The sequence below is a fragment of the Acomys russatus genome, chromosome 3 (assembly GCF_903995435.1).
Source record: "Acomys russatus chromosome 3, mAcoRus1.1, whole genome shotgun sequence".
Lineage (NCBI taxonomy): Eukaryota > Metazoa > Chordata > Mammalia > Rodentia > Muridae > Acomys > Acomys russatus.
Window position 1 is genome coordinate 32424099 of NC_067139.1, and position 13210 is coordinate 32437308.

At 52.7% G+C, this 13210-nt stretch overlaps 1 protein-coding gene across 1 annotated transcript; it reads left to right on the forward strand.

Moving 5' to 3' along the window:
- Positions 1 to 3374: 3374 nt before the first annotated feature.
- LOC127211207 (ninjurin-1-like) lies at positions 3375 to 5787 on the forward strand. The gene is made up of 3 exons (XM_051171030.1): positions 3375 to 3449; positions 3991 to 4219; positions 5633 to 5787. The coding sequence occupies exons 1-3, from the start codon at positions 3375 to 3377 to the stop codon at positions 5785 to 5787; spliced, it is 459 nt and encodes a 152-aa protein (XP_051026987.1).
- The last annotated feature ends 7423 nt before the right edge of the window (positions 5788 to 13210 follow it).

Genomic DNA, 13210 nt, shown 5'->3' on the forward strand with positions numbered 1-13210 from the left:
GCCTGAAAGAACACCCCAGGCAATACTGACACTGTGACAATCTCTCCAGGCCTTAGTACCCTCAGGTATAAAGTAGCTAGTATGATCTCATATGAATTGTCCCTCAGGAGCTCCTTCATTGGTCCCCAGCTGGTGGACCTAAGCATGGCGAGGTGACTGGATCCCCGGGTTCTGATTTATCCAACAGATCCGTAATCCGAGAGTGTTACCTGGAAGTGGTAGAAAGGATGTGAGGCCTAGTTAGAGGAGCTGGGCACTGGAGTGTGCCCCTGAAGGGCACACCTTGCCCTGGACCCTTCACTTGTCTGGCTGCTTCCCAGCCACTCTAAGCTAAGCATCTTCCTCTTTACCACACCCTTCTGCCGTTATGTTTTAGCCTCTGGCCTACTGTGATGGAGCCAGATGAAGGCAGCAGGTCACAGGCTCACCTCTGAAACGGTGAGCCAAATTCATCTCTGCTTTAAGTCTCTTTGCTCAGTTACGCTGTCATAAAAACAAACTGTGTAACACAATAGGCCAAGACAGCCTCCCTCGTTCTGCTCCATGAGACATGGCAGGCCCCTGGCTAAGGTTTCCTAGGTAGACACTGTCATGGCTGCCCTTCCATGCCCTGGACAAGTGTAAAGAGGTCAAAGGACAAGCTTGGGTGTCATTCCTCAGGTAGTGTACGCCTTCTGTTTGAGACACAGTCACTTGTTTGCCTGGAAAGCCATCAAGAAGGCGAGGCTAGCTGGCCATGAGCTCCAGGGACGCACCTGCATCTCTACTCCCACTTTGTCATCATTAGAATTACAAATAGACACCATGGTACCAGACAGTTTAGGTAGATTGTGGGGATCAAAATCAGGTCCTCACACTTGAAGCCATCATTTTATCAACTGAGTTGTCTCTGTCACCTTTTTGTTTGTTTGGTTGCTTGGTTTGTTCAAGACAGGGTACAAGACAAAGGTCTTTTCTGTTGTTGTTTTGGTTTTTTTTCATGTTTTTTTATCAAGACAGTTTCTCTGTGCAGTGTTGGCTGTCCTGGAACTAGCTCTATAGATCAGGATGGCACCAAACTCACAGAGATCAGCCTGCCTCTGCCTGCCAGAGTGCTGGGATTAAAGGCATGTGCCATCACCGCCTGGATAGCCTTCTCTCTCTCTCTCTCTCTCTCTCTCTCTCTCTCTCTCTCTCTAGATATATTTGTGTGTGTGTGTGTGTGTGTGTGTGTGTATCTAAAGTTGTGCCAGGCAGATGGATCTCTGTGAGTTAGAGTCCAGCCTGATCTGCATAGTGAGTTCCAGGATTGACAGAGCTACGTAGTGGGACTTTATGTCAAAAAAACAAAAATAAGTAAATTATTAAACAATTGCTATTTATTAAATAAATAAATTGCATCTCAATGCATGTGCAAAAGGTGTTGGATCCCTTGGAGCAGGCATTATGAGGGTTTATCACCCATTCAGTGTGGTGCTGGAAACCAAACTCAGGCCTCTGCAAGATCAGCAAGCTGGGCTCTCTCTGCAGAACTCCTCACCCCTTAGTTCTGTTCTGAAGAAGTATGGCACCAGGCTTCTCAAAGCATCTCTTGTATAGTGTCTGACTGTCCATCTGCTCCATAGGGCAGGCCTCCACAGTCTGGTTTCAGGTTGTAACACCTGCAACAGGACCTGGCATACAGACAACATTGGGCACCTTTTTTCCCCTTTCTTTCTTTAAAAGTATTTTATTTTATGTGGATGGTTGTTTTGCCTGCATGTGTGTTTGTGCACCACACATGTGCTTGGTGCCCACTGAAGTCAGAGGACAATGGAGGATCCCTTGGCACCAGAGCTGTTAGAGATGGTTGTGAGCTGTCACATGGGAACAGCCACTGCTCCTACCTACTAAGCTATCTCTCCAGCGCATGCACCACTTTATGTCATCTTCTTTCTTTCTTCTTTTTTATTTCAGGGTTTCTGTATGTAGCCCTGGCTGTCTTGGAACTTGCTCTGTAGACCAGGCTGGTCTCCAAATGCTAGGATTAAAAGCCTGTGCCACCACTACCAGGGCAGGCACCATTTCTTTCTTTCTTTTTTTTTTTTTTCCAAGACAGGGTTTCTCTGTGTAGGCCTGGCTAGCCTGGGTTGGCTTTGTAGACCAGGCTAGCCTCGAACTCACAGCGATCCGCCTGCCTCTGCCTCCCAAGTGCTGGGATTACAGGCATGCGCCACCACGCCCGGCTCAGGCACCATTTCTTAACCACTCTAATCCTCTTCCTTTTGGAAGGGGGCAGGGGACAGAGGGACAACAGAGTCCCTTGGCCTTTATCAAACTCCAGCCTTGTGCTAAGACACAAGCTGGGAAGATGCTGTGTAGACACAGTGTGAGCCACTCAGCCACAGATCAGTAGTTCTGGGCCCCAGCTAATCTCTCTAAGAGTCAAATGGTCTGCTGACTCCTTCTGAGATGCTAGGAGACACCAGGAGAGAAAGCTCAAGTGTGGCCTGGCACTCCTGAAGTGATGCAAACAGAAGCAAGGCCTGAGAGTTAGGTCAAAGACATGAGGAAGAAGAAACAAAGCTGACATTTACCCTCAACTCCTGCACCTGGTGTCTCCCTGGACAAAATACATTCCATCCCTTCATACTCCACCTGGCTTCCTAGGCTAGGTGTGCAGAGATGAGAGCTCTAAGGACACGCTGCTGAGACACAAAGGTCCATTGAGTCAAAGCCCGCAGTAGCCAAGCAATGCCTCATACCCTTGGTGTACAGATGCCAGGTCCAGGCAGGTCCTTCTGGCCACTGCCGCTGCTGCGTTAGGATCCCCTCTGCTCCCCTCAGGCCTCTAGTCTATGCAGGAGGCCCTCATGCACAACTCCATTCTCCTGGCAAAACAGCTTAGGGCCCTAGAGTGGAAAGCCACATGCCAAGGTGACCCAGAGGAAGCGCTGACACCCCTTTCCTGGGTTGAGTGCTTAGCAGGCACTATGCTAAATGGATTTACAGCCTTAGGGCCCGCCCTGCGCAGGGGAAAACCTCACCAGGGGTCAGTAACGGGCACACCCTTGGCCTCACTTTTATAAAGAATTGGTGCTCATGTTCAAAGCTCAGAGGGGGGCTTGAACAGTGACTTTGAGACAAGGTCCCTGGGGACTCTGTGACAGGCGCCCGGCTGCTTGCCCCAGGCATCCTGAAGGAGCCTGAGAATTGGAGACATCGAGGCCCCAGAGGGATAATTTTGGCCCAGTGCGATGCAGCAGCCAGCGTCTAGGCCCGCGCCTCCCTGGTGGAGGCAAATTCTGGGAGCAGGCACTAGATGGGGTAGTGTTGGGGCAGGTTCACAGCCGGAGCCCACAAAGGAGGCTCGGGAGCTCTTAGGCCCTGTGCTAGGCAGCCAGCGGGGCCGCACCATGGAGTGGAACACTAAGGAGTACAAGCTCCACTGCGTCCAGCGCCCGGGCTCCCCTGGTTCCCCCGACGCCTCGGTAAGACCTCAGCACCTCCTGCCTGGGCCGCTGTGTGACATTGGCCCGTGTCACCCTCTCTGGGCCCTGCTCGGCAGCGGGCATCTGTGGGTGTCGGCCAAATGCAGGTGGCATCCGCACTGCGGGGTGGTGGTGGTGGTGGTGGTGGCTGCTGCTTCAGGGCAAAGCCGTGCTTGACCTGTGTGTGGTAGTCCCACCGCACAGCAGGTGGGCAGAGTCGCAGAGAAGTCTGGCAAACTGCCATCGCCCCGCTGTGCAGAGCCCACATCTGGCTGGCACCACTCCTTGGGTGGAGGCAGGCAGGCATCCCGCTTTCCAGGACTCTCCTGCCTCCCACACAGCCCTCCAGCTTCCAGCGCCTCCACACCAGTCTCCTCCTGGGTGCCCTGGGGTGGGCGGGAGAGGAGTCACCACCTCCTCGTTGGAGGCCAGCTCAGGGCAGACAGTTACTGTCACCACAGTGGTGACCACAGGGTCCCAAACAGCAGTGGCAGGTGAAACCCGAGGCTGTATCCCTGCTGATCACCTTGCTCCCCCGTAGCCACCCAGCGGCGATTCTAGGAACCGACCCACTGACGTAAACAGTTATGCCAGCAAGAAGAGTGCCGCAGAGAGTATGCTAGACATCGCGCTACTTATGGCCAACGCGTCGCAGCTGAAGGCCGTGGTGGAGCAGGGCCAGGACTTCGCCTTCTTCGTGCCCCTGGTGGTCCTTATCTCCATCTCTCTTGTGCTGCAGATTGGAGTGGCCCTGCTGCTTATCTTCCTGGGTAGGACCCACGGCTGCTTGCACAGCCCCAGGGATGGGTAGGGAGATGTGTGGCCGTGGGTGGTGTGGTGGTTGCACCTGAAACAGTTGGCCCTCAAGTAGGCAGGCTCCTGGTCCAGGCTGTGGCTCCTCACACTGGACCCTGCTCCTTGAAAGCAGAATGGGGATAAGATCCTCAGGGTCCGGAAGGTGAGGTGGTACAGGGGGAAGGTGGGGTCCCTATGGCTCCCTGCCACAGGATAGCTTCTGGCAGCCCGCACTCCCTGCCAGAGCAGCTCAGGCCTGTGTCCAGTAACAAAGAGCTGCCAATGGGCTAGAGAAATGGCTCAGAGGTTAAAAGCACTGACTGCTCCTCCAGAGGTCCTGAGTTCAATTCCCAGCAACCACATGGAGGCTCACAACCATCCTCAATGTGATCTGAATCCCTCTTCTGGCCTGCAAGTGTACATGCAGACAGAGCACTGTGTTCATAATAATAAGTAAATAAATCTTAAAAAGAAAAAAAAAAAAGAGCTGCCAAGTTACAAAGGAGACAAAGAAGAGACCTTACCTTGGGCGCAAGGAGGAGACATTTGGGTCAAGATGTGATGAGGGGACTCTGGCTTGTGAGGTGAGGAGGGGAGCCAGGGACAGGAGGTAAGGAGGGCACTCTGGAATAGAGAATGAAGAGAGGCAAGGTTTCTGGAGATAAGATGATTCTGGTCCTGAGCTGACCCTGAACCTGGACCCCTGACTCCATGAACAGGAAGGCCAGCTTCCTTCTGCTTCTGAGTGCAAAGCCAGGGTATAACCACTAATTCCCAAAGGTAATCATGTGATCCGCTTCCTTTGGTAGGCATGGATGGATAGCTCCCAAATGTAATCACCCAATGTCCCCTCCACAGATGACCTGCAAATACTGTAGGCATGTGTGGATAGCTGATAGAGAAGTGGGCTGGGTTGCCACAGCATCCTTGCTGCCTATTCACAGCTGGTGATGTCATCAGAAACAGCAAGGGCCCCATATTCACTTTCTGATAGTATAGGCTAATGATGGGGAGCTTCTGGGACTTCACAACCTCTACTTGTGAAATGGGTATAGTGACAGAACCTAAGGTGTATCAGAGGGTCCATAAACTAAGGCTCATGAGGAGCTTAGCGATTTTGCCTCTGAAGAGAAACCTGGCCTGCCTTGGCATCCAGAAGTGACATCTCAGCATTTACCCTGCGTGGGCTTCTTTTCCTCATGGAGAAAGTGGGAAACAAAGCAGATAGGGACATCCATGCCTAATTTTTAGCAAAACAAGCAAGCTTTCAATGGGGAAACAAAACCCTAAATATGGCCAAGAGCCCTATAGTGTCCACTCAACACTCCCTGGACACTTTGACCCAGGCCAGGCTTCTCTGGACAGCATCTGTTCCTTCTCACCCACAGTCAAGTCTGACCTTAACAACACAGATGACTCCACCCAGCTGGACTTCCTTAACAACCTGGCCACGGGACTGGTATTCATTATCATGGTGGTCAACATCTTCATTTTGGCCTTTGAGGTCCAGAAGCCTGTAATGGACATGGCACCCCAGCAGTAGGACACCCAGGTGAGTTGGGAGGGGAGGCTGAGACCAGCTGCTACCACTCCCATCGGAGATTTTTAAGGTGTGGTGGGTTCTAGACCAGCTATCCCCTCACAGGGGGCATGACTAGGCCACTTCTTTCTTTTTTTTCTTGTTTTTTTTGTTTTTGTGTTTTGAGACAGGGTTTCTCTGTGTAGCCTTGGCTATCCTGGACTCGCATTGTAGACCACGCTGGCCTCGAACTCACAATGATCTGCCTGCCTCTGCCTCCCGGGTGCTGGGATTAAAGGCATGTGCCACCTTGCCTGGCTTTTTATTTTTTTTATTTTTTATTTTTATTTTTTGGTATTGACTGCCTCTTGTCACTATGATGGATGTGGCCTTTTAAGTCCTGACAGAGACCGAGGAATACTGCATTCACCAAGAAAAGGGCTGCAGTACCTTTGTCTGGCAGACAGATCGTTATGCCCAAGGCCGAGAGGCCCTGACGCCCACAAGCTGATCACTAGCATGGACTCAGCACCCCTCCAACTCGGGGCACTGGTAGCAGGCCTAGCAGCACTCACTCCTCTCTTTCTGTCTTTCTAGAATCCTTAAAGGTACCTGACCGGCATCCCAGCTGTCCAGACCCCTGAAAGTGCCGTGCTCTCAAGGCATCCATCTCCTGTGTGGAGCATTCCCCTCAACCACCAGAGCCCAAGCTGACCACCACTGGACCAGGGTCAGAGATGGACTTCCATTCAACTGTGACTGCGGGACAGGCGGCCACCCGAGGTATGTGGAACCCGAATGCGAGGCTGTGAAGATCAGAACTGGACAGCCCCACAGAAACCCGTGCTCAGAGAATAGTCACTGCCCACCCAAAGACATGCAGCAAGTCCATGATTGGGCTTGACGAGGGGCCAGCACTGGCCTCTGTCTCAGGACATTCCAGAAGGACCAGGATATGGCCCTCCCTTTGCTGATGTACTGGTGGCCCTACTTCCCATGAAGACTGCTGTCTCTGCCGATTCCTAACCCAGGGACCTTGGACAGCCATCAGTGCCTGGGCTTGGCAGCCACCAAGAGGCAGCCAGGCCCACGGGGGCTGTAGGTCATGATGGTGCCTCCTATTCTAATCAGGACCGACAATAAAGCTTATGTGCTTCCGTGCTGGGTTCCACGTGCCACCCTCTACTCCTGGGACCCTGTCCTCCACTGCCAGACAGCCCCTCCCTGCAGGAGCATTAGTACACTCTAGCCAGGGTATCCTCTCTGGAGTGCTTGGTTGAACTCTCAGTCTTCCTCCTTTCTAGGGTAGGTCTTGAGACAGACATTGGGATCTGAGGCTCAACAGCCCTTACACAGAACACGAAAAGAAGTTTCAAGAAGGGATGGTGAGATGGCCCAGGGTAAAGTGCTTACTGCACAAGCATGAGGAACGGGGTTTGAGTCCCTAGGACCCATGTAAAAATCCAGGTGCAGTGGCCTGTGCTGGGGTGGCATGTGAGGTGGCAGGAGGAGCCCTGTTGGTCCCTGGCCAGATAGCCAAAACTGAGGTGGAGAGTGATAGAAGCTAACACCTGATTATGACGTTTGGCCTCTACACATGGATGCCATAAGTACATATCACATACACAGACACACACACACACAGACACACACACACATGAGAAGTTCATGGACCTCCCTCACACAGTAGACATCTTACCAGGCAAATTCTTTGCTGATTTGGAGCCTGCACTGCTGGCCTCAGGATTTGGGAGGAATACAGGTGCCATGAGATGGTGGTCAGAGATAGGAGTGTGTCCGGCTCCTGGGTACAGGGCCTGAAAGACACTGCAACTTTCTTGACTTCAACTGCTGAGTTTGCATGCCAAGTGCTACAAACAGCCTTTGCCAACAGCCCCAGAACTGCACATCCCCTGGTGCACTCTATGGCGTGGGCACTGCAGACCTCAGTCCCATGCCCAGGGCTTGTGCTATTTGTAGCAAAGTAAGACTAAGCCCTACTTAGGACTCCGCCTAAACCTTACTGCTTACTAGTGGTATTACTGGCCTCTCCAAGTTCATGAAGTGTCCCTCAGGCCTTCTCAAGTAAAGAAGCTCAAGGATGGGTCACCTAGGTAACTAGGGATGCAGGGCTGGAGGGTACATGCACCACGGCTGCCCAAAGTATTCATCAACTACTGGTGTCTCTGAGGCTGGCTCTGGCTGTCCTGTGCTGGGGAAAGGCAGCTTGTGGGAGCCTGGGAAACAGCCTTGTGTCTCTAGTCATCTGATAGCCTGGACGGGGTCATATGCCTGCTCTCTAACAAGTCCAGCACTCACTGTTTCCTGGCCCACCTTGCGCTGGCACTTAGGCACATCTCTGTACTTACTGTTGGACACATTGTACAAAGTGGCATCCAGCACTACCCATGGGCAGCAGGGACCCTCTTGGGAGCAGGTGGCCTGAAAGCCTGTCTCACCTAGAGATCTCCCTCACCCAGCAGAAGCTGGCTCCCAGGCCTGCCTTTCCTTGCTCTGTTTTTCCCACTGTACCTCCCAGCGCCCAGGCCTTCATCTTTCCCACTTCCCTCACATTAGCCCTGTGCTCTGAGGCATAAGGCCTGACCTGCTCCAGCAAGCCTCTGCCCTCTCTAAGCATCTTTCCCAAGTCATGGAGCGAGGGACCAGGGCTTCCCTCCAAACCCTCACTATCTATCCCTCACTTAGATGAACAGTAAGTCCCCCTAGAAACTGGGGCCCTAAGACATCACAGAAGCCCCTGCAACCTTGGGTGCAGCTGACCAGTCAGGTACCCAGAGTGATGGATGAGAGAAAGCATCTATGGAAAAAATGGTCAACCCTCTTTTAAATATGCCAAGGGAAACAGTGTTATGATGCATGCCTGTAATTCCACTCAGGAAGTGGAAACAGGAAGAACAGAAGTTCAAGATTATCCTCAGCTACCTAGTAAGTTTGAGGTTATCTTGGGCTACCGGAAATCCTGTCTTAAAAAATAAAAGTTCCAGGAGGAAGAGCTGAGTGCAGGGGTACATGTCTATGTATGTAGTCTCAGCTACTCAGGAAACTGAGGCAAAAGGATTGCTGAGTCCAGAACTCAAACTCAAAACTGTGGGGCACACAAGTAACAGGTTAGCTGAAAAGAGACTGAGAATGCTGTAGTCACCAGAGTCCTGTGCAGGTGGCCCGGATCTGACCGACCTGGCTTGGGGACACACCTCCTGGCACTGTGTCCCTAGGGTGCCCCCCAACATGTGGGCTGGCCAGCAGCCACCAGCATGCCTGTGCTCAGCAGCCGGATGTTGGCCAACACATGGTTCCCTCCTCATCAAAAGAGGAAACCCCTAGATGGGACTCAGGGAGCTCTGAAGTGGCCCACTGAGGCTAGCCTGTCACTCAAGCCAGATTCCCTGGTCGGGGTGGCTCACAGCATATAGCTCTCTCCTTGAAACACAACCCTGTTCATGCCCTTGGTGCTCTGCATCCACTGCAAGATAGTACCAGTATCTTGATTTGTTGTCAGATTAAGATTGACAGGAGATTGGTTATGGTGGCAAACACCTTTAATTCCCATATTTGTGAGGCAGAGGTAAGCAGATCTCTGTGAGTTCAAGGTTGCCCTGTCCTACATAGCAAATTCCAGGCCAGCCAGGGCTACACAGTGAGACTTTGTCTCAAAACACAGAAACAACAAAAACAAAAACCTACTTGGGAGGGGGCCCTATAGCCATTTCATGAGTGCCTCTCCAAGCTAAGGCCATGTCATGCATACCCTCCTGCTGTCTAACTAGGGGCTCCATTCTCTCACCCACCATACAGATGAAAGACAGAGAATTGAGTAGTGATGGGACACACTAGCAGCATCCCTCAGCTCTCCAGCTCCCTAAAAGCCCTCCAGGTGCTAAAGTCAGTGGTAAGTACAGCAGGCCCACCTCTCCCAAATCCTCATCTGGTCTGGAAGACAATAAGTGCCCAGGACCCAGGACTAAGTGTGGTCTGTGGATAATTGGGTTTGTGGCTAGGGGACCTTGGCAGGACTCCTCGAGCCATCTGCAAAGGGAAGATGGCCCAGCCTGCAGGTGCTGACCCAGCAGGATCTAGAAATAATGACACCACCCAAATCATCAGCCTGGGTTACACAAGATGCATAATCATTTCTGGGCACCAACATCATGTGGCCCTGGGTCCCGACTGACCTGGGTACATCTTACGCAGCACTCCATCACATTCCACCCTCTCTACTCCAGAACCTTCTCCACTGTCCCCTTCACCTCAAACTCCCTGTGTTGAGAAGGCTCCTCCATCCTGCACTACCCCCACCAGGCCTTTGCCTCCTGGGAACACTGCCCAAAGAGGAGGCTCTATTTACACTTGAGTGTTCAAGACAGCCCCTAGGAGTCAGTGGCATCTTACTCAGGACCCAAAGGATGCGTGGAGGATGGATGACAAGGGGTGCCCACAGAGGGAATGGCTTACTCCATACACAGGAACCTCTTGCACTGTGTTGTGCTGGCTCGTGACCCCAGCTGTCCTGTTTTGCAAGGGGCGTCAGTGAACAAGTGGCCAGCGGTGCCTGTTGCTCCTTGTGGCCACTCACACACCAGGTGAGAAGGTGGCTAGAAGGAAGGCCAGGGTCCAAGGGGGATCCTGAGGTCCAGGCAAGGAGTTCCCTGACTGTCTCCTCCATGGGATTCAGCATAAGAGAAAAGTCTTGGAGAACCAGCCCAGCCAAAGGCAGCAGCTAAAGTCCAGGATGTTGAAAACCTCAGGCACAGGCTTTGAGTCTAGCTTTGGAACAAGGCTCAAGCGGCTGGGACCCTCTTGGAGAGGAATCCAGCATCAGCCTGTGTCCAGGGGCTGGCAGGCTCAGGGACCTCACGGTAGGGCCCTGGAGTCATGGGTAAAAGGAGAAAGTCAGATATCCTGGGAGGCTGAGCAGGCCTACATTATGCTGGTCCCCTCCAGTACAGCCTAGAGGACCAGGCCTTACAAGCCTTGAGGCATCTCTAAGGAAGGCATCTGCAGTGGTGTCAAATGTGGAGCAGCCCAGCACCTTCCCAACCTCCATCCTAGGCCTTCCCAGCCCTTGGCTGACAGAAGCTAGGATTTCAGTGACCCTTGAGACTCTGCTTCACTTTTAAGGGCCAAGTAGAGACGATCCACACAATCAACACAGGTGTGTGCCACCTCCACCCAGGTGTCTGTCCCTTTTACTATGTCATGTATTGGAAAACCCTTTAACAAAGTGGTCAGTTCATGCCACACTCTCTGGTCCTGGTCCTTCAGCAGGGGCTTGTCTGTGGAGCTGTGCGCGTACGTGGGTGCCTAGGGTGGAGCTCCGTGATTAGAGGGATACAGAGTGAGGTCTGGAAACTAGTAAGTACATCCCTGGTTCCTGCACCTCTGAGGTGGGGCAGTCAGAGTCCCCAAAGCCACTCGTTCTCACTGGGCAGAGTGGGAAGGCACTGAGCAAACAGCCTTCCTTTACCCTTGTCTGCAGTTCTCCAGTGGGCTGTGCGCACAACACCTGCACGGCACCAGCCTAAGGCCCCGGGTGAGCCAGTCAGCAGGGTGGCTACCAGAACCCTCTCCTTGTGTTTGGTGCTCTATGAGCCAGAGACCTGAGTGGAATCCCAATACCATGCCCACCTCCTCTCACGTTTGGTTCATCACAGTGTGAGCCTGCCTGGGTACTTTCCAAGACATAGCACGTGTGACCCCGAAAACTCAGTGGAAAACACAGACTCATGATGAATTGGCAGTGTTGTGTTTCCTCAAAAAAAGCTGGTGTGGAGGAACTGGCTCAGGAGACACTCAAAAACAAACCCTTCAGGCACCCTGAGCTGGGCCTAACAGACATGCTGGCCCAAACCCATCAGGTGTCCTGACTCATAACCTGGGTTTGGGGTTTGGGGTCTTGTATGTATGAGTGTGCATGCAAATGGCCCTGTGCATGTGCACATATGACATACATGGGAGTGGACATGTACACATATACAGCATGAGCATGTCTGTATAGACTACTGTGCACATGTATGTAAGTTTGTATGCATGCTGCCATCCGGGACTACCTTCTGCCCCAAACCAGCACCATCTTCAGTAGTTTGGCTGCACCTGCTCACAAAAGCTCACACAGCTGGGCTTGTCCATTGTTGACTTTCCTCATAGGAGGAAGGGCTGGGAAGAGTCACTGTGCCGGCCCATGAGTATACAGCCACACCTCCCAATCAGATGCATGCAATTGCGCCAACTGCGCATGCCTGCAGGATCTAGGGGAGGGCCTTGAGCATAAATGTGGGGAAGCAAGCGCCATCTGTGTGTTCACGGGGGTGGGGGGGTCATCCATGCTGGGTGCAGGACTTCCAGTGTAGCTGTTTAATCCCCCCTATGCTCCTGCCCATAATCCCTCACCCACCACCCTGTAAATAAGTCCACTCAACCCCTTAGCCCTCCAGAGTGAACTTTGGTAGAATCCTACCTTGGTTTGTTTCAGGGACCTCAGGAGGAGCGGTTGGTGTTGTTTGTATCTCCTTCAAGGAAGGAACCTTAGTGATGACTGGTAGAAGGTGGCATTGCACTAATGAGGTGAGAACAGGCCATTGTGATACGGAGGAAGGGGATGGCCTCATGTTGGCCTCTTTTCTGCTGTGTGGCCTTGGCTCTGGCCTGTTTCCTCATCTGTAAGATGAGGGTAGTTGGGGGATCCCAGGCATGGAGTAGCAGTGGAGGGCTAGAGGGTGTCCACCCACCCCAGCCCTAGGCAGTGTAATTCACACAGCAGAAGGCAGGGACATGCTGGAGAGGAGGGGTCAGAGGTGGGAGGCAAAGGCAGAGCAGCCAGCTCTGTGTGCTCACCCTCCTGCCACCACATCCATCTGACCTTTCCAGGACAGATCCTGAGACAGGATGGAATGCGTTCCTCAGACAAGGGACTAGACAGACAGGGACCTAGGGGTCCCTGCATCTAGGGGGCATGAACAGCTGGATGAGGTCCCAGAAAGGCTTGGGAAGAACCAGTGCGGAGGACCTCAAAGCTACCATGACTTTTTTCATCTCTTAATGATCTAGACTGTTCTATGAACTGCTTGTTCTGCCTAGATGCCCTGCCACTTGGATCCGTGGCAAAGACTGTGTTTCTTATGAAGTTGCGCACAGCCGAGGCCAGGTCTCAGCCACACCCAGCCTATTCAGGGCAGCACTGACTCCATGCCTACAGTTGATATTGGATAGGATCTGGATTCCAGGGCCCAGCTCCACTAGGACTTTAGTTTCCAGGGCATAGTGGCTGAACAGGGCATGGGGGAGCTGAGACTTGGTGACAGGACAGTGACCAGCAGGCAGAGGGCAGGGACCCAGAGAGGAAGATGGGACTACAAGGCTTCCTTAGTTACAGGAAGGGAATACAAGGACAAGATGGACTGGGCTCAGACATAGCCATCCCCTTTTGTCC

Excerpts from the sequence above, each read along its gene's own strand:
- LOC127211207 (XM_051171030.1), top strand. The coding sequence starts at position 3,375 with ATGGAGTGGAACACTAAGGAGTACAAGCTCCACTGCGTCCAGCGCCCG. Across the intron at positions 3,450-3,990 it reads CTGGTTCCCCCGACGCCTCG|CCACCCAGCGGCGATTCTAG; the intron begins GTAAGACCTCAG and ends GCTCCCCCGTAG. Across the intron at positions 4,220-5,632 it reads CCTGCTGCTTATCTTCCTGG|TCAAGTCTGACCTTAACAAC; the intron begins GTAGGACCCACG and ends TCTCACCCACAG.